This window comes from Taeniopygia guttata, chromosome 14, assembly GCF_048771995.1.
Source record: "Taeniopygia guttata chromosome 14, bTaeGut7.mat, whole genome shotgun sequence".
Classification (NCBI taxonomy): domain Eukaryota; kingdom Metazoa; phylum Chordata; class Aves; order Passeriformes; family Estrildidae; genus Taeniopygia; species Taeniopygia guttata.
In genome coordinates this window covers 2,531,940-2,557,130 of record NC_133039.1, presented here as the reverse complement: position 1 = coordinate 2,557,130, position 25,191 = coordinate 2,531,940, and the positions used below count along the sequence as shown (strand labels likewise).

The window sequence follows — 25,191 nt, the reverse complement described above, 5'->3', positions numbered from 1 at the left end:
CAGGTTTCCAAACATTTGGCATTAAATAGTTTTTAACCTAAAGGGATGGGACTTACAAGGGCGACATTTTAAGTTTTATCCTACTTTGTAATTGCAAAGAGCCTCATTGGCACCAAGATATTTATTGAATTAGCTAAACAGTTAATTGATGAAGTTCAGGCTTTAAAATGAATGCCTGTAAATGGATGCAATTCATCTGCAGTGTCCAGTAACACCAGTGAAGTCAGTGAAATTACAGCAGGATTGAATTTGAGTCCTTCTGCCTTTGCTTATCAGCAATTCAACTTGCCCAGACATTTTATGGGGAAACGTTTGCCTGAGGCTGTTTACACTGGCTACGCTTAAGATTTGGAAAGGGAGGGAAAAAAAAAAAAAGAGCAGCTGTAGGAAGAAATCACAAAAATACTTTGTGTAATGCTCTGCCTCCTTTTTCTCTCTCCTGTAATAACAGGGCAGCACTCTGAGGAAGCGGAAGATGTACGAAGAATTCCTGAGCAAGGTCTCCATTTTGGGTCAGTTGCCCTTTGGAACTTGGCTGTTGCTTTCTCTGTTATTCACGTTGGCAGAATGAATTTTGATCTGTGATGGCACGATGAAAGGAGCAGTGCTCAGACAGAAGGTCTCACATTGTGTTGTCTCTGAAGGAATGAAAGTGTAAAGGGCCCTTTTTGTTTTTCTCGTTCTTTCCTGTGCACTGCCCATGGGCTTGGAGCACGCACTAGAGGTGGAGCAGGCACACACTGGTACTTTCAGTAGCTGCTGCTGAGTAAAGATCATGTGGATAGAGCAGAAAGCAGTGCAGAGATATGAATTTCTCATAAAGTCCAGTTACATCCTCCCAGAGAACAGGTGAGAAGCTTTTTCCTGCAAGAATACAGTGTTTGTGTGCACTAAACTAACCAACCTTACAAATCAAACTGGACTGATCTTTTTTCTTCTGTGCATTTTACAGCCCCTGTCTCACATTCTTAAAACATCTGTTTAGCTTCTTGTCCTTGGATTTTGTTTCCCTTTGATTAATGTGATAGCCACGAAATTTGGACATGTTCTTGATGGCCTTCAGTAGGAAAAACAACAAACCCATAATGCCTGACCAATCAATCACCATTAGGAGAACAAAAGCCTCTAATAAGGAGGACAGTGTTAGACAGTACAATGAGTTGTTGATTCTGTAGGAGAAACATGGTTTTGCTGGGGCTGTTTGGAAAAAAACAGTCCAGGATTTATTTGCTATATAATTAAAGTATTTATATTTCTACTTAAATTTTTTCTGTTTGGTTTTTTGTTTGTTTTTTTTTGTTTGTTTGTTTATGATATTCACCTACCATTCAAGCTGAGATACCTGAAATATGAGAGTGTCTCAGTGAAAGTATACTTGAACTTCTGGGAGGTGCTATCCATGAGACTTTCAATTATATTTGTATGCTTAAAGTGAGGCCAAGTATGTTGCTCACTTATTAATGAAGTTTTCCTCATTTAAAATCCTTCTTTTATGCTCAATTTAAATCTTCCTAAATTAAGAGCACAAATTACAATGAGTATTTAAAGAAAAAAAGAAACTGTGCACCTGCACTAATGAGGAGCAATTACAACAATGAGACATCTCAAAACAATTTCAGAGTAGAAAAGCTATTCAGAGATGTGCTTCCTTAAACACATTCCTTCATTGTGGTTTGCATTGTAATTAGAGCCTAATTTGTAGTGTGGCTTTTGAATCTTGGTTCAAAAAAAGAGGAAGGACTTTAAGATTTGAACCTTTTTTTAAGTACAGAAAAGCAGTGAACAAAATAACACATCATTGCAGGAACATGGAAATTTAGGTGAAATGTGTAAGGATCTCTTTGACATGTCTAAAAAGTAGATGACACCTGTGAAGCAGGAAGATATTTTAGAAATCTCAAAACAGCACTGAAAGTCAACTTCACTTTATGCCTTACTGTGGTCAGAACTCAGCGATTTCCTGGTGAAAAAACCTCTACCTGCTTCTTACGTTTCTTTTTTCCAAGGTCTGTCCAGTGTCTGTAATTAGCTGTATAATTGCAAGAGTCACATTTTTTTTTTAAATCTAAGGATTTTTTTTAGATTATCAGTAGTTGCTTATGAAAAAAGTGATTGTTTTAAATTTTTCTTCTGGAGTTTAATTAAATATAAAGTAGTGAATAGATATGTACAATTTAGGCATTGGTCTAATTTATCTGATACTTCAACTCTGCAACTAAAACTTGTAGAATATTCTATATAATGTTCTGTTTGCAAGAATTATTAACCAATGTATTTGTAGTGGTACAGTTCCCTTAGACAAAAGAGAGACACTTCGTGACTAGAGCTAGAATTAGCTTTGAATTTTTCATAAAGCCAACTGAAGAAGAAGTTTCAAGAGGCTCTTTCTTTTCATTGTTAATTACTGAGGTTCTTTCAAAAAAAAAAAAAAAAAAAAGAAAAGAGAATGTCTTCTCTAGTCTGTATGAAAGAGTTCTATGCTTATTTTTAATCAAACAGAGCAGTTTTTGAATGTTGCATTGACAAAATGGGCTTGGTCTTTGACATTAGTTCTTCTGCAGCAAAGGTCACAAACACACCAGGAAAGTGCTTTAGGTGGGGAAAATGTTAGAAACAATGAATTTCCCAAGCAGCAACAAGAAAGTGGCATAAAAACATGAAGCTGTGTCAGTCAACTCAAAACTTACCTTTGTTGCTTTGAGCACTTTGGTTTGGTTTTGTTACCAGGCTCAGGGTAACAGATTTTGAGCTCAGCCTAAAGGCATTTTAACTTTAAGGAACTTCCTTTCACCCTGACACAATCCTTCTAAGCAATATTTTGAAAAAAAATTGAGAAACCAGAGTCTGATGGAATGGCACACATCTAATCCTGGTGTCAGAAAGTGTATCTTGACTCACATTAGTTCAGTAATTCATAGTAAGTAGGAATCAGCAGAGCTCTGGGACATGAATTTCAGCCCAACTTTTTGAGGCAGTGAAGGCTAAATCATCGTATTATCTGTTGCTTTTAATAACTTTTAAACCTGTAATTTTTCAGTCAAAGCTGATCAAAGTACAAAAGTTCAAGTACAATTCACTCTCTTGAATTCTCCTGCAAATGTGTGTTGGAGAGAGACGCAGGTGGCACCTCCTCTCCAAGGGCAGGACAGTGGAGTCCATCCCTTAGCAAAGGCAGGGGAGGGCACAGGGACACTGAGCAGCCCTGGATGTGCCCTGTGCAGGCTGTCCCTTGCCATGGGGGGGATTTGGGGCAGGTGCAGGTGGGTAATGAGGACCCCTATCACAGGCTGCATTTGCTCTGTTAATCCTAAAACAGACCTGTCATTTTGAATTATGGACATTTTTAAAAATTTTGATAACTTTTATCCCTTAAGCGAGGGAGTGAAAAGGAAAACACTTTGCATCTCCTGCTGGCAGATGAAGAAGAGGTGCCATTTCAAACATCCATAAACCTGGATGCCTCTGTGCTCCTGCTGCTCGTGCCACCAGGGTCTGGCCATTGGCCCTGGTGGTCTCACCCATCCTTGAGATGCTGCATCAACCACCCTGCAGCCCACCAGGAACTGGGAGCAGCTCTGAGGAAAACACTGTAGGACTTGTCCTGACACCTGGTGTGGGATGTGCTGAGGGAATTTTGGGTGCTCCCATATCTCCAGGCAGCTCCTCAGCTGCTCCAGGCCGTGGCAGTGCCAGGGCAGCACGGATCAGATGGCAGGAGTGAGGAACCAGAGCCAACTTCTCCTGTCCAACTTTTAAGATTGCTATCTGGGTGATTACTGATGGCTAGGACACAATGAATAAATACATTCATGTTTCCCAACTGGAGGTTCGTGCAAAGTGCCTGGATGAAGGAAATGTTTCTTTTATAACAGAACCAGGCACGGCAGAGCTGTCAGTTTAGATATGAATCTTCAGCCAAAGTTGGAGTGTTTTTATAATATAGCTTTATGGTCTTCAATATTTTAGAGTCCCTGGACAAATGGGAGCGGCTGACAGTGGCTGATGCACTGGAACCTGTCCAGTTTGAAGATGGAGAAAAAATTGTTGTGCAGGGAGAGCCTGGTGATGACTTCTTCATTATTACAGAGGTAAGATTGGCAACCTGATAAGCTCTGTCATTTCCTGGTAAAGATCAAGGCTTTGTATTAAAGACGTTTGGATTCAGTTCAATCTCTGACCTCAGCATAAATCTAATTCCACTTAAACCAGGAGACCTCCTCAAAATTCAAATGAATTCAGAGACCAGTTCCATGGAATTGTCTAAAGTGGGACAATCTCCTTTCCAGTGAACTGAAAATGCAGAGTCATTTTGAGGTGTGTCTGGTGTCTTTACTGTTTGAAGGTTTGTTTACTATGGGAGATTTTTCTCGTTCCATAATTCTGATATTTAAAAACAGGGTTGGTCAGCCACAGAGTGCATTGATTGTTGTTCCCAAAGGGACTTACAGAGGATATCACAAATGGACATCTGAAAACTGGAGCAGGAGACCTGATCAGAAGATGGATAATTTGTTCTTTGTTTTGCCTTAAACTCAGTCCTAATGGCTGAGCCATCTTTTTGTTTACTCTGACACAGGCAGACAGATCTGTCAGGCAGCTGAAAATGCTGACATCTTTTTGGGAGATTATCTGACACTTCAGTTCCACCATCTCACTTCTGCAAACAGATGCTGGCAGGGTTTCCCCCCCTCTCTGACATAAATATTTGGATCCCTGGTATCTCACACAAGTACTGAGGCACTGTGATATAACAAGCTACAAGGAGGTATTAGAGAGACTCAGACTGAATAACAGGAGAGCACAGGGATATGATTGTCTGTGGATTGTGAGTGTTCCTATGCAAATATACTGCCCAGAAATAGAATGGCTGTGGTGACAGCTCCAGTGCACACACCAGGCCAGGTGCTACATGACCAGCAATGAGTTCCAGTGGTGGCACAGCAACTGGGAGGGAACTGGAGCCCCTCAGTGTGGGAGAAGGTGGGTCAGAGGGTGGTCATGGTGTGGCTTTGGGATCCAGTTGTATGCACACAGAATGCATCCCAGGCTTTGCTTTGCTTGTTCTGTATCTGTGGATTTTTGGACAGGTGCCTCTATGCAAAGCAGTCAGAATTTTGTTCATAATCAATATCTGACATTTAAAATTCCATCCTTCCTTCCTATTGAGTGTTGGAAATATGTATTTTATTTATGAACATAGTTTTTCTTCAATGCTCACAAAATTGTCAGTGCAAGTAACTGCACCTGTCTATCATAGAGGGAAGCAATTCAGGAACTTTAAATATGTGACAAGCAGTGTCCCATCAAAACAACAGTGTTAGAATAAATGAGACTAGATATTAGATAGGGATTCTTTTTTATTAAGAAGATGTTTAGTATATGAGAAAAATTTAGGAAACAGAAGTTTTTTCAGAAATATGGAATTTTTATTGCTCCTAGTATTTCTGAATGTGCTGTTATTCCTTACAGCAGCAGGAGACTAGGAAAATCTAATTTTCTTAGACATTGAATCCCATGTGGAAAATTGGCAGCTTGCTTAAGAGTTACCAAGGGCCTTTATTTTCCCCCTCTTGCTGAAACAGCTGTTAAGACTTGAATGGGTAGAAAAACATTAACACTGAATTCTGTAGAAAGTCTCTGCTCACCTCACTCTTCCACTGCAAATCTGACTTCATTTCTTATTTTGGAAATTGCCTATATTTTTTTGCTTTAAAGAATGAACATCTAGTTTCAACTATTTCTTGAGCTGCAGCAGTATTTCTCTGCTCACACAGAGTTTAAGCTTTGTATTTTAAACGTGATTTTTACAGGAGTTCACATATTTGATTTTAAGCTTGTCTGTAGGAAAAATTGCTGCAAGTCACCAGGAACACATTATTCTACAACCTGCTTGAAAGTAGTTTTGGCTGGTTTGTTGTCACAATATGTTGAAAAGCCATTAGCTTCTTTCATATGCTTTTTGATGTTTGTGGTCTTCTAATCCAAGCCACTAAAATGCAGCCAAGTTGTTTGGCTGCTGTATATGCAGAAAACCATTTCATATATCACTAAAATGCAGCCTCCTTTGGAGCACAGCGTGTCCAGTACTACAAAGTTAACTTGGCCACATGGTTTTTGGACAAGGTACTCATTTACCTTTTTATTTACTCATTTTACATTCCAAGCAGCCCAGAAAGCCAGTTGTGTCCTGGGCTGCTTCAGAAGCAGCGTGGCAGCAAGTCAGGGGAGGTGATGCTGCTGCTCTGCTCTGCTCTCTGTGTCCAGCTCTGGGGTCCCCTCCCCAGGGGAGGCCACTGAGATGATCAGAGGGATGGAGCCTCTCTCCTGGGAGGAAAGGCTGAGAGAATTGGGATTGCTCAGCCTGGAGAAGGCTCCAGGGTAACCTAACTGCCCTTCCAACATCTGAAGGGAGCCTGCAGGGAAGATGGAGAGACTATTTGCAAGAGCCTGGAGTGACAGGACAGGGAAATGGCTTCAGAAGAAAGTGAGTAGCTTTAGATTAGATATCAGGAAGCAATTCTCCCCTGTGAGGGTGGGGAGGCCCTGGCACAGGGTGCCCAGAGAAATCTGCCCCATCCTTGGAGGTGTTCAAGGCCAGGTTGGATGGGGCTTGGAGCAACCAGAACTACTGGAAGCTGTCCCATGGCAGAAGGTGGAACGAGGTGATCTTTAAGGTCACATCCAACCCAAATCATTCTATGATTTATCATAAACCATGATCATTCACACCGTGCCTTAGACAAATCAGTTATCACTTTATAAAGCTTATATCACTTATAAAGCTTTGCTGCATCCCAAATACTGGTTCCAAGTGGAATCTTGGAACTTTATGCCAGTGACTCCTGGCATAAAAACTTCTCTGAGGCACTCAGGACTCACATATGGATTTAAATTTTTTGAAATTCATAAATTAGTCATTCATTTCCGGTTAGTCTGCCCTGCTGCCTTGCTCTATGCCATCCCTTTGGGACATTGTAAGGACATTGGTCCTGCCCAAGGACACAGCCTGTGAGTGGATTGGCACCTTCAAGATTTGCAGACTGAAGAGAAATCATTGAAACCTTGAAACTGATATCCCCAGTGATGATCAGAACAGCAATTCCTGCTTTAAACCAGGAATATCATCCTAGTTAGTATGGGTAAGTCTAATTAGTCTCCTCCTTCTATCAAACACATTCACCTTTTCCCTGTATTTCTTACTATAACCTTTTTGTCATGGCTTTCTGTCCACCCTCCTACCTGCAGTGTTGCACAGTTTATTTGGGGTGCAGGTTATTTGAGGTGCAGGCTGTGTGCATGGAAATGCTGCAGCGCCTCTTGGAAAGTGAGGCTGCAGCAGGAGCTCAGCCAAATTATTAGAATAACAGAAAATGCACACAGGGAAGAATCACAGGAAACCAGAGCTTTTAAAGTTCACTGCTCTCCAAGCTGTTTATGGTTAATTTTTTGCTAAAAAGTCTAATGAGAAAAGTGTATACCCTGAGATTCCAGGACATCTACAGTTTTTCTGCCATCCTAAATCTTCACAGGCACCAGTAAGATGTTTACTTGCAGTAGTTTGGGTTCTTGTCTGTTTAAGTATCAAGCAGCCTTCAACAAGATTTAGTTCCAATATTGAAAGGTTGTGGTTTTTTTTTTCCCAGAGATAGGATAATTGTAATGTTTATACCATATTCCTTAACGTGAAGATAGGATCAGATGTGAATGTCTGCTTAGAAAAGCAAAGTAACGACTTCTGTGAGATTGATTTACTGCACTTGAAATGAGTAATTGAAAAAAATAAATAAAAAAAAGAAGCAGCCCTGCAGTTTCTGTATTTTCAGATATTTCCAGGTCTTACTTTCCCACTATGGTTTTCACACAACAAACTCAGGCTTTCCCAGACCAGACAGATGTGGAATGTATCTGCTGGATTCCAAGGTCATGGAATTATCCCATATGAGATTCCTGGCACAGAGGTGAAAAACTTTAAGCACCATGAAACAATTGTTGCCATAAAGAATTATATTTTGGCAAGCGTAAATCATAACAGATGTTCGGTTTCTAACAAATAAATTTGCAGTTGTGTCGTGCACTGCCACACTGTGTACCCAGCAGCGGGGAGGATTTATTCATCTGACTTCAGATAACGCAAATATTTTTAGCCAGCATTTTAAAGTGGTGGATGCAAAGGCACGTGAGCTTTGTGGAGTTGAAAGTCCCTTTAAATGAAATGCCAGTTGAACAGGGGCTGGTTTTATTCCCAACTTGTGCCTTGCCACTGACTCCAGCTCAAACAGTAGCTCAAACCAGTGTAGTACTGCTCTGAAACTGGAAAGAAAAGAGGTTTTTGCTGTTGTCTAGGTTACTGAGAAAGGTAGCGACAATAGTATTAAAAATAGCGGTTATGATCATGTACCACTCTCTTAAGTTCAGCTTCCAGCTTGGCTGGGTGGCACAGTACCTCGAAGGCTGCAAGGCAGCTGCCAAAACTGCAGGGCCCTGCAGCCTGCTGGGCTTTCCAGCTGCCAGCCCTGCCCTGGCGGAGCGCACCCAGCCTGGCACCGGCCTGACCCGCTGTGCCAGGGGCTCCCTGCACCTCAGCTGTGCTCAGAGCTTGCTGAGCCGCTGCCATATGTCCCTAATACTCATAAAGTTTGACACGGTTTAATAAAAATGTGTGCACGGACACAAACGTGCGCAGGTGGAGGAGGAGAGAGCAGCAAAAGGTTTCTGACAGGGCCACAGTGACCCTGAAGAGCACAGCTTGTGGCTGCCCTTTAAGTGTACAGCCTGGCATCTGCTCCCAGGACAGGTTGGTTTAAGTGGTGCAGAATGCATGGAAATAAATCTGCATGAGAAGTAAAACGTTTCCAATTAATAGCTGGTTGAGCTGCCCAGCAATCGCATGCAGCAGCCTAAAAATAAAAGATCTAAAAATAGAAGATAATTCACAGGAGACAATTCAAGGAGAAATGGACCCATGGTATCAAGGAGTTTGGCATTGAATTTTTGTTTTAACTTTAAAACGAAGTATAGTTAATTGCAGATTTATGGTGAATTACAGAGGGTACTCCTGTGCAACTCCTTTGTGAAAAGCACTTATAAAAATTTGGGGATTTGTATTCTTCCTTATTACTCTGCTGGTTAGAGAGGCAGCGTGATCAGGGCATCTGATTTTCAGTCTCAACTGTTCAGTCTGTGGGCAGAACATTGCCCTCCCTGTTTCCCCAGCAGTGGGAACAACCCTAATGACACTTCTTAAAGGTGAGGAAAAGCTTAATGGGAAAAGGCATAAATATCTGTCACTACTGAAACCAGGCAATGGGAATAGCAAAATCAGCAAATAAGAGAAAAAAAAACCCACTGGTAGTGCAGAAGGCCTTTCAGAATTAATGTGTAGAGCTGCTTTATTGAAATAAATGAGTGAAATTAATTGGGAATGACTATTTTTCCAGCACTATCTTTGGCTGATCACATTGGAAACAGCCCAGTAGTCCTCGGTGGGGGCTGTTCCTTCTGTGTTTGCTGTTGACATTTCAAGTCAGGGCCACAAACCGGCTCCGGTCTGGGCAGGATCCGCTGTGAGTTCTTGATGAGAGTGTACTTGAGATAGTGTCCTGTAGGTGAAATCAGTGTTTCCAGCCCTGCTGACACTCCTGGCACGCTCTGGAGCGTCTCTGCACAGATGCAGTTCAAAGCCTGTAGGTGGAACAGTGTTTGTAAACTCTTCTGCCATGGTAACCTCGGAAGGGCACCTGGTCCTACACAGAATTGGGCTTTTCTGTAGGAAAACTCGACTTGAGTCTTAAATTACACAACGAGCATCTGAAGATTTATGATTTAAAAGCTCCTTAAGAAGGAAAAGAAAAAAAGAAAAAAAGAAAAATAATAGCCCAATTGTTTCCTGCCCTAAATCGTTGCTCCTTGACATTCTAACCTAAGAGAGACCCCTTTGGCACCTACCCCTGCGACAGGCAGGGGAACTACAAAGTAAACTCCTTCCTAGGGATAATGAAGTCACTGCCTTAGGCACACTCTGCTATCACACCTGATAATCTCTTTAAAACACAGTGTGATTAATTATTAATTAGGAAGATGAATGTTGTCTAGAAAAGGAGTTTCAAAGGGTACAAATCTGAACTGCTTAGTGTTACCAGGATTTTGTTGATACCGAAAATGTTTGTCAAAGGCAGTCTGCAGCGACTCCTAATGTACCCAATAAACAAAATATCCTGAATAAACAGAGCCAGCAGGCACCAGGGCTCTGTACTCTGCTTATTTTTAACTGCACAGATATTGTTTCCCACAGAGCTCTTACAGGAAGGGGACGTTTGATTTTCTTGATATCACCCAGTTGTGCTGGGGCAGCAGCATTTCCATTGGCCCTGCTGCAGAGTTCCTCTGTGCTCAGAATCCATTTTTCATGGCCAGCTGATGTCAAAGATGGAAAATTGGGTGTGTGACTGCATCCCATCCTGACAGGGATGGAGGTGAAGTGTTTTGCCAAGTCAAAGAGACTAAAATGTCAGTAAGTCCAGCTCTTGTTAAACTCAATCTGACTTCCATGGGCAGTGGGTCAGGCTGCATATCCATGGGATAATGTTTTATAGGAAGCAAATGGCTGCTCCCTTTCTTCTTCCCACCAGCCATGGAGGTCCTGTCAGTGACTGCAGCTTTTGACCTTTCCTTCCAACTCTTTCTCCAGCCCCACCAATAACCACTGCAATGCAGACACCTCTGGTGAGTTCTGCAAAACCTGAAACCTCAGAAGTGATGTACGAGGGAGCATTTTCCTAACAATTTTGTGGAATTTCAGATTAGCCACTATTTCTAGTCTATTTTAAAGCTTTGCAGATTCTGTTCCTCATTTGTGGCAGAAACCAGGACAACTGTATGTAAATGCCGTAAGTTGCTATGAACCCAGAGAGTGGAGAATAATATATAATAGTTTAAAAATGTACAGTTAAAAAATACTGTCAAACCCAGTCATGACTCAATCTTGAGTCCACAACCAAAATTAAGTCCTCTTGCTTCATCCTTCTGCAAGACCATTAATGGCAGATAGCTTTTATATTAGCAAAATGAGTATTTTTGGAAAAGAGGTCTGATGGAAAGGAAAATAGTGTAAAAGCAACATGCACAGCCAATAGTTTGTGAAGGAAAAGAGTTTTCACCTGGATTTGGCCCCTCCATATACTATGAGATAAATAATTTTATAATTAAATAATTGTAAGAGTGTTAATAATTGTGGTCTATATTACATGTAAACTTTTAACCAGCTCATTCCTTCTTTCCTGCATGAACATCTCATGAAGGTCACATCCTCACCACACCTTCTCATGAGGTGTGTGAAGCAACCTTTTTGTTGCATGGTGTGATCTGAAGCAGAGAGCACAAGAACTGGGATAGTTCTTCATTCCTGAAAAAACAATTGATGGGAATTGAGAAACCTTGAAGGACCTTCATGATTTTGTTTATGGAAGGTCTAAGGCAGAGAAATAATCAGAGCCTGTGGACAGCACTCCATCCTGGACCATCCTTATTCCTTTAGGTTAAATGTTACCACCCAAAAATGATGGGTGTTATTTTATACTGCAGGTTCTGTTGAAGTCACTTGCACTTTGTATTGGCAGAAATACGTTGATTTCTTCCCTTGTTTTTGTAGAAAGGTCTCTTTCATAAATCAAAGGTTGGCAAATAATAAAACCTCAAGATTATTTACTGGCTAAAGGAATATTTGCAGTGTCTTTGGCTACATAGTTCAAAGGATTTGTCTTCTTTTGGAAAGTAGCCCTAGAACTGCTGATCCTTAGCTCTAACATAAAAGCTGTCCCAGGAATGATGCTATCAGCAGTCCCTGAGGGCTGAAATGGCAGCTGAGGAGTGATGTGCTGGTGGTCTTCCAGGACACTTCCAGTGAGGACATTGCTTATGTCAGCACCACGAGGTACACACAGGACCTGCTGTGTTACTCTGTCTTTGGGATATTGAGAAACCTACCTCTAGAAACACAATTCCCAGGAGGATGCAGTGCAGCCATACTGTTCCCCAAGGCTTAAAAGTAGTTTTCCCAGCCTCTTTTTGCACATGCTATACCCAGCACAAAAAAAAAAAGGTATGAATATTTCCCCGGTTCACTTTTGACATGACAACTTGTGTAGGAGTCTCCAGTCTCATTCAGCTGTAATTTAAAACATCTGATTTGTAAACCCATAAAATTGAAGTTTATGCTGGAATGACAGACACACCCAGGCCTTGTACCACTATGGGATATGTGGAAATCAGGGAAATCATTTGGTGTGCAGAGAAGTCAACCCCAAAGCTAGAAATTGGCAGTTTAATTCTTAATATATGCATGCCCCATTTGCATTTGCATAAAAATCAGAGTGCAGGATTTTCTCTGTACTCAAAGCAGCCTGTGACTTCTTCCTGAGCTAGTATCAGTTTAGGGTATGGTTGGTGCTCTTTGGTCCTGTCCAGTAGTGTCTTCCTACCAAGCAGTCTGCAAAAGCATTGGAGGTTCACAGGGAATGAAAAGCCTCTCCATGGGAGTAAGGAGAGCAGCACAGGCTGTTTACCCCTTAAGGTTTTCAGGATCCCCATAAGCTCCTTTGGCACTGGAGCCTGAGCTCACAAGCCCTGATTCAAAGCACTTAGTCAAGGTGAACAAAAACTTTATGGCCTCAGGCATGTTAAATCTGAACTGACATTAAAGGCATCTGCAGTGTCAGGAGCTGGGAGCTTCTCTGTCTTCAAGCGAAAACACTGCAGTGTAAACAAGACCTGAAATATGGTGGTGCTCAACCTAGAGGAAGAGAAATGGAGAACTTCCCAATCCCTGCTGGAGTTCATCCCTTTCTCTGGATCATGTTAAAGCTGTTCCTTAGTGGAGTAGCTTTTGTCCCTCCTCTGCAAAGATATCATAGAGTTGACTGCAGATTTGCTGCAAGAATATAGCCCTTAGGGCTCCTTCATTAGCTGTGCAGTGTGGATTTTCTAGAGCATGCAAGACCCTTCTCATTGTGCTCCAGGATGAGGCAGTTTTCAGTTTGTGAAGTTTTTCTTCTGAATTTCAGGATTTGGTCCTTTGGATACACAAGATTCACCAGCTGAAAGGACACAAAGAGAGCTTTCCATGGGGGATTTTCCTGATCTCTGTAATAAACTCTCTTCTCTCCTTCCTCCAGTTTACTCCAAGTTTTATTTCTTGCCCAGAAGCTGCTGCCCTCGCTGGCTACAGCTGCTCTCCCAGCTCTGCTCACAGCATTAGTTATGAGACTTTAATGACAATATCTGCCTCAGCCTTTTGCTTGGTCTGGTTACTTCAGCATCTACAGAATGTTTTCACAAAGAAGCAGATGGTGGTAGGAGTAATTGGGCTGTAAAACAGCATTAACAGCTAAAACGATTTTCACCAGAAAGGATTCTGCAGGCAGGGTTAGGGAGGTTCAGCACTGTTTTCGTGTTTTCTCTCCCATACATTCACCCCTGCCCTGGCTGTAGGTGGTAGCTCTCTGCTTCCAGGAGATGAGCCCTGTCAGGTCAGTCACAAATATGAACAGTTGATGAATAACCCATTATAAAGTCACTTTTATGTTGACTCAGTGGATGTTTCCTGGCTTCAGAGAGAGGCAAGATAATGGCTAGCTTTGTAGAAAGAAAGAATCTCTAAAATGCAACATTTTTTTCCCTTTGTGACTTTTATTGCTTTGTACACTGACATGTCTGAGGGAGGAAAACAGGGCCTTGTTGCCAATAATCCACAGCACTTGGCACAGACGGTCTTTAAAATCTGGCACCGGGATGAATATTAATTCAGTTGTTTTCCCACAGAAGCTACTGATTAGTCAAGGCCAAGTATCCCTGAGATGATTCATTAAAACCAACATCTGAGCCCACCTTTACTGAGTAGCTCTGCTTCTTGTCACCCCTGCAACAGGTGACAGAATGTGTAATGGAAGGGGCTACCAAAATCCCAGAACAGAGAAAAGATGAAAATGCAGAGAAACCCCAAAGGCTGTGGTGCAATCCCTTCCCGATTTTCTGGGCATGGAGCCAGGACAACTAGCCAAGGGGATCACACCCCAGGCAAGGGATTCCTTCCATGGCTCAGAGCTAGTATCCTTATTCCTCTGTCTCCATCCCCTTGCTCCCAGGCATCTCAGTCCCAGGTGGCAGCTGGTGGTTTGAAGAAGTGTGGCACTACTGTGCAGTGGTGCTGTGGTGTCCCTTGGTCTGATGATGGAGAATGATGATGATGATGGTGATGGTGATGAAGTCATGAGTCCCCCAACATGTGGATTTGCCTCTGCTGGACACCTGTGTGGTCTAGGCTGATGGTAGCTTGGCTACTGTGGCTCAAGGGCAAGAATTTGAAGCCAATATATACTATAAAACTTAAAGTTTTGCTCCTGTAAAGTCTTCCAACAAGAAAGGCTTCACAAAACAAGAAATCTCGTTTTTTACTTCTTTGTGCAAAACCCAGTTTATTTCACCTGAATATTGCGGGGGTCTCCATGAACAAAGCAAATTGCAGCTGGTACAATTTCTTTTAGCTTTTCACTGTGTTTACTGGTCTCTCTCTGCCTGAATCTTGACTTCTTCCATTTAATAACAGCATTTCTTTTACCTCAAGAGGAATACATAGGTACAGCACAGGTTTAATGCAGGCTATATCAAAGAAACACTGAAGGGAAAGATTGTCTGAGATACTGCAGTAGGAGGATGAACAAAATGACTGAAAAGGTCTTCCCGTGTCAGACATCTATGATTTTAAATACTGAACGATCAAGACAAAGGCATTTCCTGGTGATTAATGATGGGCTGGGTGTAGTCATGTCTGGGCCTTAACCCTGGCCTCCTGTATATCCCTAGGAAATGCCCTGTGGCTTAGTTCTTTCTGCTGTTTTAAGCTACACTTGGCTTATGATTGATTGTCGTCTTTAAAAGTACCTTAATGTTTGTGGCTATTTTGGTGGCTGCTCTAGACAGCTTTGTTCCTCTCTCCCGGGTCTGGGTGTTATTCCTAAACCCATAGTCCTAAACTAATATAAACATGTCTGAATAGCAGAGAGCTGGGAGTTTAGGCATATGTAGGGCAGTTTGAGGCAGGTGTGGTATAAAACACACAGCAGCCTGCAGGTTGTTTGATATCAGTGGTGGCTGTAGAGATGATGTCCAGGACCTCTGCCAGCTGGACAGTGGCAGGTGCTTTCCATCTCTGCTAAAATTCGATGTGCTGTTGGGAATGATGGCCAATAAGATGAATGTTATATTGACAATGTAGTGATGATCACTGGCAGTGTAAAGGTGCTTTTGGCAGCGCTGCTCTCTTAAGGAGACTGACTGGGTGAGTATCAGGGTGCAGGGCTTGTTACTCTAACATTGACTTTAGAGTTCCTTTGACCTTGCATTATTAATCCTAACCCATTTCCCAATGTGTTGGCTTCCTAAAAATCCCATTAAATCAATGCAACTCCAAATGTACTGAGTCACAACCAAAATTAAAAAGCTGGATGTGTAAAATGTTGTATATTGGTTCTCGAAAGCTCTCAGCAGCTCATTACCTTGGGTACTGCCTTCTGCTGTATTTATAGTGAATTCTAGTGGAAGCAGAAAAGAACTGACTTGCTCAAGATAAGCAAAGCAAACAGCCACCACTTTTCCAGTCAGTGAAAACCTGGGGCTCTTCTGGCAACCTGTTCTCACCATCAAAACTGGCTCATCAGGAGGGATAGCCAAGAAGGGAGAGTTTTCCAAACTGGACCAAATTTGCTTCAGGTTTCACATCAGACAACTGAACTGATTTGTATAACCCTTTTTTGAAGTGGAGGGTGAAGCATTTGGCTGACAGGTCTCCCAGATTCACCAGGCAATCATTATTTCATAGAATCATAGAATGGTTTGGCTTAGAAGGGGCCTTAAATATCAACTAGTTCCAGCTCCCAGGAATTTCCAGGAAATTTTGAGCTTTTGGCTCTCCTTAAATTAAGTTAATGATTTGGAGATGGAAGCAGATATGATTAAATAAGATGCAACTTAATATGATTGTAGCTGTTATAGTGTAAGAGCATGGCCCAGGCAGTGTTTTTAGACAGGTGAATGGTGAATTTTATTAGATTTACTTGGGGAAATAGGCAACCTGAAGACAGACATGTGCCCAAGAGCTCTTGTCCCTTTTTCTAGCTCTGCTTGTTGATCTAATAAAATATATTACTTCCACAAACCTCATCTTGCCTGCAATTAAATGAAATCCTCCCAGAATCATACTGTGTGACAGATCTTTTAATTCATGTCAGACCTGCTGCAGCTCCATCCACTCCCTCTGCTTCGCCATGGGAGCAGCAGCATTTTGTGCCACTGCACAGCCCCTTGCTTCTCCTTTTGTAGTAATTGTGCAAAGATTTCATAGCAACACATTAATGAGGATTTGTGTGGCTGTGGAGAGAGGGGAAACTTATCTTTTGAGTGTGTGAATTATGGAGTGTGCGGGTTAACAAAGTGAGAAAGAGCAAAGGTATGTTCAGAGCTGCCATCGATGGAGTTAATGGCAACCACAGATGATCAGCCTGACCTTTCCATCTCTAATTCCATACACTGCACTGCCCTTTGTGCTGGGTGCTGAAGAGGAAAATAAAATAGGCTAGAAAAACTTTCTAAGCTCAAAACTAGGATAAAAATGTCACATTTCGAGGCTATGGTGAAAAAATGTCACCTGTTGTTTTTTAGAAAAAGCGGAAAGTAAAAAAAGTATGAAATAAAACTGGAAATATAAAGTAGTAACTTCCTGATTATGAAAACTGACGTTATTTTCTTACAGTTTTAATAATGTCTTCTTTTTAATAATTATCCTTTGCCCCAGGTGGAGCCTCACTGTATTTTTTCTTGATGGCTATATCTTTAAAATGGGTGGTTAGACCAACCAAACCGAACAATCAGTATGACTGACCAAAAAGTTTCTAAACCAGTGCAGTTTCTCATCCCACCCCCTGCCCCTGGTGAAGCCCATCCTGTAGTGCCTGTCCCACCCAGGGGTAACATGAGCTGCCACATTTTGCCTTGTGCTGCCTGGGAGTGATCCCATCTGATCCACTGAGCTGGAATAGAGGAAAAAAATAACAGGATTTCAGTTTTTAGCACCATGAATCATACTTGCCTTTAGTAGCCAGGCTCTTTAGGCCAACCGCTGGCTATAGGATTCCTACTTAAATATAAAACCAGGGCTCCTGAAGCAATTAGTGCTTGTAAGTACCTGCAGGATGAGGCCTGGGAACCCCAGTGTTGATCCAGATGGGCCATGCTCTAGAATGTCTCCCTCATCTATCTGTAGGGTGTGAAACATCTATCAAATTCTCATTACTTTGGAGAGGATGGGAGCTCATGGATTATAAACCTTAATTTATTTTTTTATATCTTAAATCACAGTGCTATATCTAAGGCATAAATTTTTGCAAAAGAAGCTGCTGAAGCATTTTGAAGGAGTTGAATAAACACTCCCAGCACTGCTCTGGAGCAGTGCCAGAGGGAGCAGGCAGGTGCGTGGGGCGAGGATGGCAGAGAGGTGCTGATGGCACAGTGCTTTGGGAACTCCTACTCTTGTTGTTTTTGCAATAGGAGGCTTGTATTTACTCAGAGGAGAGGAGAGAAGGTTAATGCTATCAGTTTCTGGGAATACAGGCACTCCCCAGTGACTGAAAGAGAATATTCCTGGATCCCCCAAAGACCATAATTTCACTCCCAAGTGTCTGCTAGCAGAAAGACATGCCTGTCTGCTTTCAGTTTAATATCATCACAAAGGGCTGATTTATTTAATGGTGTCAAGCTTCCCAACAGCCTTCAAGCTTGTGCTGTGTAGGGTTTGCTTGGTGGTGTAGGAGGCTGAAATGGGTATCAGTATACAAGGCAGCATTTTTAAGTTGAGCAGCACTAAGCAGCCTGATCCTGCAGATCTAGGATCATGCAGCTTGTTTCCGAGATTCATCTTGCCAAGTTTTGTGTGTCATTTAAGGAGAAGTCTTTCCCATAGAGACAAAATGCTTTTGGGACTGAGAGTGGTGAGCTCCTGAACCCTGGTTAGATAATGCCCTTACCTCCTGGGACAGGGCCCAGAGGATTTATTCAGTCCTATCATTTGTGGGAGGTGGGGGATCCTAAAGCACAAGAAAGACAGAAAAATCAAAAACTCTACCACAAGTATATGACAAGTAAAATGAAGTTAAAAACAGCCAGAAAACATGGGGTGAGGGCAAGGTTAGGGGTCAAAACTGAATTCATGACAACTTTATCAGATGTATGGGTAATGAAGGACTGCTTCTGTAATATTTTATTCTGCATTATTTTATTATGTAATATTTTATTTTCTTCTTTTTTATTTTATTTCTGTAGTATTTTTGCCCCATTTACAATGTTTGGCTACAACTGGACTCCTCCTCTACTACAGTCAGAATAGTGCTGATTCCAGAGATAAGACACACAAAGTGAAGGTGATAAAGACAGGCAATTATAAAAACATCTTTGTTTCCCAGGGTGGACAGCCTTCCCCTGAAGGTCACTCTGACAATGTTCCAGGATGTACTTGTGGAGCTGGTGGCTGCTGCAGCGAGGGGCCAGGCAGTGTAATCAGAGCTGACATCTGGGTGCTCTCTGTCAGGGCTTCAGGAAGCTTGTTTTGCTCTGAGATAGACCTGCTCTCACTGGGCCACGGGAAAAGCCAATGTGACTGTTAAAACAAGAGTGGAAAAAATATGGATCTGGAATATGCATTGCTTTATCCTGCCAAGCCAAGTGTTTATTGTGGAGGCCAGACACATCTGTCCTTCTCCAGCAGATATGGTGTTTCTTGGATTAAAAAGGCTGACTGTAGTGGAACAGTGGAAGAAATTGCTTCAGAAGGCTGACTTATTGGAGTCCTATATCACATGGACCCTGTCAGAAAAATATTAGCCACAATAAAGGCTGACACTCAGGGAGATGAAAGCAATATTGCTTGATATTGTGATTACCTTTCTAGCAACGTGCTGAAGGTGAGCACTGGGGAATTGAGTCCTTTCTTCATTTGACCTGGGTGGTCACTATGATTACTTCAGGGATATTTTTTTGTTTTATGTAATAAAACATCTGTAATAAAAGATTTTTTTTTTTTAAATGAGTTTTGGGAAAGGAACTGGAGACATGGATTGCAGGCAGCTATTTGGGTCAAGGGGTTCAGTTTTTGCCAGGCTCCAGATGGAGATGAAAGGAGGACAGGGGCTGGAAGTGACTCTGAAGCTGAATCCATCCATCCACACTGTGCAAGCAATGAGAACAGCATCAATTTACTGAGCTGCACCTGACCCAAAGTTTGGCAGGAAAGAGATGGATGCAGGCATTATTCCCTGTGTGGGGTATTTCTGAGAATGCTGCTTGTGAATGTGAGTCTGCTCTGAAAGCTGCAGCAAGTGTGAATAACAACGCTCATCACACGATCTCTGCATTCTCATGCCCTTGCAGATTTACTGGAAGATCTTGGGAAATTGCAGTGCTGGTGGAACAATTTAGTTATATCAAGGAAAAGAATTTTTTTTTTTTTTTTAATTTGACAGAAGAAATAAAATTTACCTACTGGAGGTGCACAGTAGTTTCCACCAAAAGTTTCTTTTGGTGGAAGGAGGCTGCAGGATATTTGCAGCCAGTGAATGTTCACTGAACACTCTGCACTGGAGGGAGGTTTATTTTTTTTTCAGTTAAAATCAAAATATATTAACATTTGGCCTTTCTCTATGCTTTGGTTTGGACTCAGAAGATATTCTCATATGTTGCTGTAGTTTTTTTTCCAGAAAAGCAGATACCTTTTCTGTTCCTCTACAGAAGTTTTATGCCACAATAATTTAAGATTTCCTCCAGGTCAGAATATTTCTGCATGTAAAACTCTTTGAAGGTTTAAATAGATTGTAACTGAGTTTTGACATGTATTAGCACGTGTCAGGTACAGCAGTTATTAAGGGTAGTGGAGACAAGGCACATTCCATCTCTGCAGAGACTGACTTGCAGGTGTCCAGATCACTACAGGCCACAAGCAGGCAAAGCCCCTAAAAAAAAATCACCCTTTGTTGCAACAAGCATTAAAAACGTTGTTTGCCACCCATTTCAGCAATAGGTCAGATGAGGAATATGCTGTACTTGTTCTTACAAAATCGTGTCCCAGAATTATTACTGGGAAAATTTCCCTTTTATTTCCTTTAATGTAAATATTTTCTGTGTCTCTCTTCCTCTAATGTTCTGCATCCACACAGAACGTATTATAAAATTATATTAAAGTATACATTTATGTTAAAGCATGATGTACTTTGTTCCTGGGTTCTGTCCTGTTCCTCTCCTCTTTATGAGCTGAATATGTCTGCATCCAAACAATTCATAACAGAGAAATAGTTTGATGGATTTTTTTTTTTTTTTTGGATCCTTTAATTCCTTTCATTCATATATCAGGAAGGAGTGTGATGTGCAAAAGGAAATACTCATGCCTGGGTACTTTTTTAAACAGAACAGGTTTGAGCAAAGCCAGCTGACTCCCTGCCCTTCTCTTCCCAGGGCACAGCCTCCGTCCTGCAGCGCAGGTCCGACAACGAGGAGTATGTCGAAGTTGGAAGACTTGGTCCCTCAGATTATTTTGGTAAGAAATTTCAGCTAAGCATGGTTCAGAAAGACAGGCACGTCTGGGTCAAGCACTTATTGTCTTAATTAGTGTTCCACTCTTACATGCCAGGGGTTATGCACAGGTCAGCCGCTGCTCTCAGCGATGCTCTGAGATTTCAGGGAGGCTGAATCCATTCCATGGTTTACACCAGTGTAGCTGACAGGAGACAGATCCAGAATCAGCAGAACAGTCTGAAAGCATTTGTTTTCAAAGGCATTTTACACACATGCATTATGCATGTGTAATGCATTTGTACTGTCAGCAGAATTATGTAAAGTGTCTATCAAAAGATCTATAAAGGGAGATGTTCTACCAGCAGAGAAACAGGATGGTGGAATATGCACCTTCTGGAAGAGAGGAGGGTGTGTGACAGTGTGCTGTCTCTGTTTCCAGGTGAGATAGCCTTGCTGCTCAACCGGCCCCGGGCAGCCACGGTGGTGGCACGTGGACCCCTCAAGTGTGTGAAGCTGGACCGGCCCCGCTTCGAACGAGTGCTCGGCCCCTGCTCCGAGATCCTCAAGAGAAACATCCAGAGATACAACAGCTTCATTTCACTCACCGTCTAAATGATTCCTCTGGAAAGCTGCCTTCATGTGACCTTGTGCACTTAAAATTTGCTCTGTGCAGCTCCACAGCTTTATGAAGAAAAAAAAAGAAGTGTGCATTTTATGTGTATTTTTTTCTGTTTATGTCACCTAGTGGATGTCAGCTCAAATCTCATGTATCATGGAAATGGAAGGATAATTGTTTGGGTAAGACTAGCTTTGAGGAAAACTGGGGCTCTTTTGGGCTCTTGGCTTGCAGACAAGATTTTTACCTATTGTTGGTTCATATTGGTTAAAACTGTGGGTTCAACTATTTTAAATACATAAGAATTTTTGGTTTATTTATTATCTTCAAAGCTGGTCTTACTCACCTTTTGTCAAGGTTCTTTGATCACATGATGAGAAGGATGTCCCTGCCCATGGCAGGGGGTTGGAAGTTGATGGCCTTTCGTGTCCCTTCCAACCCAAACTAGTCTGTGATTCCGTGATATCTCTCTGCCTGTCACTTCTAAAAGACTTTTCACTGGTTACAGACTGGGGGGTTCCGAAATCTCACAGAATGAGTGGCAGTCTCGTGGATGAGATGCAATTTAAAGGGGAAGGTTGGAGGAAGCTTTTGATCATTCCAGCAAGCCAGGGAAAAGTAAAGCTTTTGAGTGATGTTGTTTGTGGCTTAAATATAGGGGCCATATTCCTCCGTGTCACAAACCCTTTTGGGTCTGCTTTGTAGGATATGCTCAGGCAAACAGCCTGCTTCAGTCTTCTGAGGGAAGAGGTCAAGGGACAGTGTTTTGTAAGAATTCAAATGGAGCCTTTAGGACCTAAGTTATTTGTCCTCAGCTTTTTTAAAATGAGGATTTACATTAGAGTCCTTAGAAGTCCAGTGGGGGCTTCTCTGCTGAATTAAGTTGGCTTCAAAACTCAGCAGAATGTCCTCAGCCATTTCTCTGAACATTACATGAAATGCTGAAGAGATGGTGCCAGGTGCACTTCAGGGACAAATACAGCAGCTTGTTTTTAATAAGGTCCACTTAATTAAATTCAAATGCCTTTCTTCTAGTACATAACCACATTTTAGAATTTTTAAAAATTTTCTGAAAGCCAAATAAGTGCTTGAAAATGCTGCTTCTCCTCCAAAAGACAGGTATTGTGTAACAAAGAGCACCAGGATCCTGGAGCCCAGGTCCCTCCAGAGCCCTCATGGCCTTGCTGGCAGTCATTGCTGCCCTGCCTACACATGGGCTCCTCCTGAATGGAGCTTTTTGCAGATCTCTCAAGGCTGGGGATCACTGCTGCCCTCAAGGATGGGATCACTGGGACTATGATTTGCAAAGCTTTGCCTTTGCAGGTAAACTCAACATTGCCAACAGCAGCAAAGCTCTGCATCTCAGCCATTCTAAACAGCACTGCCTGCCCTTCAGTTGGGCCAAAACCCCATTTCTTCTTTACAATAACATTCTTCTGGATAAATACAAGCTTTCTGTACCTTTGACATGCCAAAGGTTACGCAGTGAAATAGGGCATCAATCTCCCTTTTGAAACTAGAGGTGTAGCTGAACTTGGCTATATGGCTAAAATGAGTCCTACTGACACACAATTGCTTTCTTCTTTGGAATTAACAAATGCTAATTGGACACTTTCTGTTGACTCCCACCAAGGACCCAATATTCCAGTAGCTGCCCTCAGTGGTTCTAGCAGAGCTAAAAAGCTTCTCAGCTTCACGCTCTTCTCATCACTTAAAGGTGCTTAATTTATTTTAGCATAATTTCAGTGGTCCTGTTAGTGTATATTCGTTGCTGCTATTTATTATGATTATGTTATGCTTCTTGCACGTGTTATTAAATATGACCATTCACAGTTTCCAGCCTTGCAATTTTTATCACATCCATTTATATAAGCAGACCCCCATTCTATATAGATATGTCGATGTATATGCATTTGGTTATCTGCTGCACTGTTTTTGTATTCTCTTGTGCAATTTTTAAAAGAAATATTTTTTAAATGTTACCAGTCACTCAAGTATGTTCTTTTACCTGTTGCATTTCTGTTGTGTTGGTAAAAAAAATTGTGAATGTTTCGCATAATATGCAGGACACATCTCTTGTCAAATACCAAGTATTAGCCTCATTGTTTAGAAGTTACTCGAGCACACAGACACACTGCAGATTCTTTGCTTTAAACCTTTACAGCTCATGGAAAATACATTTGAATTATGGTTCTGTTATAAGCAATCTCAAGAGAAATGTAACTGTCTAACACCAGGATTCCTGTGCTTTAAGTGGAACAAAATGATATTCAGTGACATTTTGAAGATAATTGTAATATTTGCAGTGGATGATGGGACAGGATAATGGTATTAATAAAATTCTTCTACGTTATAAGTGGCCATTGTGGGTTTATTGCTAATGGAAGTTTGTGTGAGTAGATGTCATGTTCCAGTTAAAATCTGTATATCATCAAAACTCTGAGCTCTACTGAAAATAATCAGATGCAAAGGGACAAAAAATAGACCAAGATTCCCAGTGCTATATATAGTAATGGAAACCAAACTGGTTTTGTGGAGGATTAGCATGAAGGAAAAAAATCATCTGTTTAAATGTAACCATATATGTCTATATAAAGAAATAGGGGTCCGATGTGTCTCTTGGACCTTCCTGTTGTTGTCCAGGTGCCAGCTGTGAAACCCTCAGGACTGATGCTGAGCCTGTCGTACAGCCAGAGGGTACACCTGGGTAAAAGCAGGTCTTTCCTTCTCAAATACCACTGCTGCTCCTTTTCCCCAGTACCACAGGCAAAACCCATGGTCCCAGCCACACCAGGGATCTGTCCCAGTTGTTCCTCTCAACTTTGGGACACACATGGATTTTTAGAGCCGCCGCTGCCCTGGGACTGAAGCACAACCCCATTTTTGGCACCAGGGATGTTCTGTTCTGCTTCCACAGCTTGTGTTCTTGCCACAGGCTGGCCAGGAGCTACACTGAGGACAAACTCCTCAGAGTAGGCAGAGCCTCCAAAGGAACCACCTGTACCTCGTGCATCAAGGTGCAGACATGGGTTGAAGAACTGGAGAGCGTGGCTTTTGGGTGACGAGGTGTTCCATGTGCTGTTAGTGTCACCCCACCTACCAGAGCTCCGGATGGCCACTTCAGTAGGTGTGTTACGGTCCAAGTGTGACTCCAGAAGTGGAGCTGTCGCCCCAGAGCAGAGGGCAGGGCCAGTGGCTCACTCCTTGCAGCTTCTGTGTGGTGGCCCATGCACAGAAATCTTGGGCAGCTTCGATATCCAAGGGCTGTGCAGCTTTCCGTTTTTGGAATGTGTTATTTTTCCCCCCTTTGTTAGGATTCAGGAGGGAAGGGCTGGGCTTTCCAGAGAATTACTCACATTATGCAGTAATCAAAAGTGACCACTCTCTCTGAGGTCCTTCCAGACGGACATTACCAGCCCACGCTCCCCAGAAATTAGCATCTCACCACTCCTCATTGTCATTCCTTTTTCGGTTGGTTTTAATTCTGTCACAGACATTTCAGGACTCCTGAGATGAAAGAAAATACTTTTATTATTTTTTTTTTTAATAGAAACTAATTGCACCTCAGGTTTTTACGAGGCCATGTGGCTGACCAGGCTTTGGTGTGTGTATCGCATTACTCTGGCTGGCTCAGGCACTCCCACTACTTCGTGGCACTAAAGTGGTGCTAAAGTGGTGCTCAAGTCGTTGAGTTACATGAACCCTGTGAATTCTTCCTCGGTCATCAAGCAAATATGGCCTGACACCATGTTACCTGTTCAGGTGTTGGTGGCAAACAAGAGCTGCAGAAGAACCAAGCAACCCCAGCTGGTTATTGGCTGCTGGGCTGCTTTTCTTGCAGTCAGGGGTCTTTGGAAGTGGAGTCACCATACAAAGGGTTACCACACATTTCTCCTATTGTGAAAGTTGCACAAGTTGTGTGCATCCCATTCAGTTTTAAGTCTTAAATGGTGCATAAATCCTTTCAC

General features: G+C 42.1%; 1 protein-coding gene across 1 annotated transcript in view; it reads left to right on the top strand.

Annotated features, from left to right (window-relative positions):
• Positions 1–23,579, top strand: part of PRKAR1B (protein kinase cAMP-dependent type I regulatory subunit beta) — a 92,655-nt gene extending 69,076 nt beyond the window's left edge. Inside the window, exons 8-11 of the mRNA XM_030285231.4 lie at positions 452–512; positions 3,967–4,088; positions 20,548–20,629; positions 21,047–23,579. Coding sequence (XP_030141091.1) covers positions 452–512; positions 3,967–4,088; positions 20,548–20,629; positions 21,047–21,219 — 438 coding nt within the window. The 3' untranslated portion in view covers positions 21,220–23,579. The remainder of the gene's footprint in view (positions 1–451; positions 513–3,966; positions 4,089–20,547; positions 20,630–21,046) is intronic.
• The last annotated feature ends 1,612 nt before the right edge of the window (positions 23,580–25,191 follow it).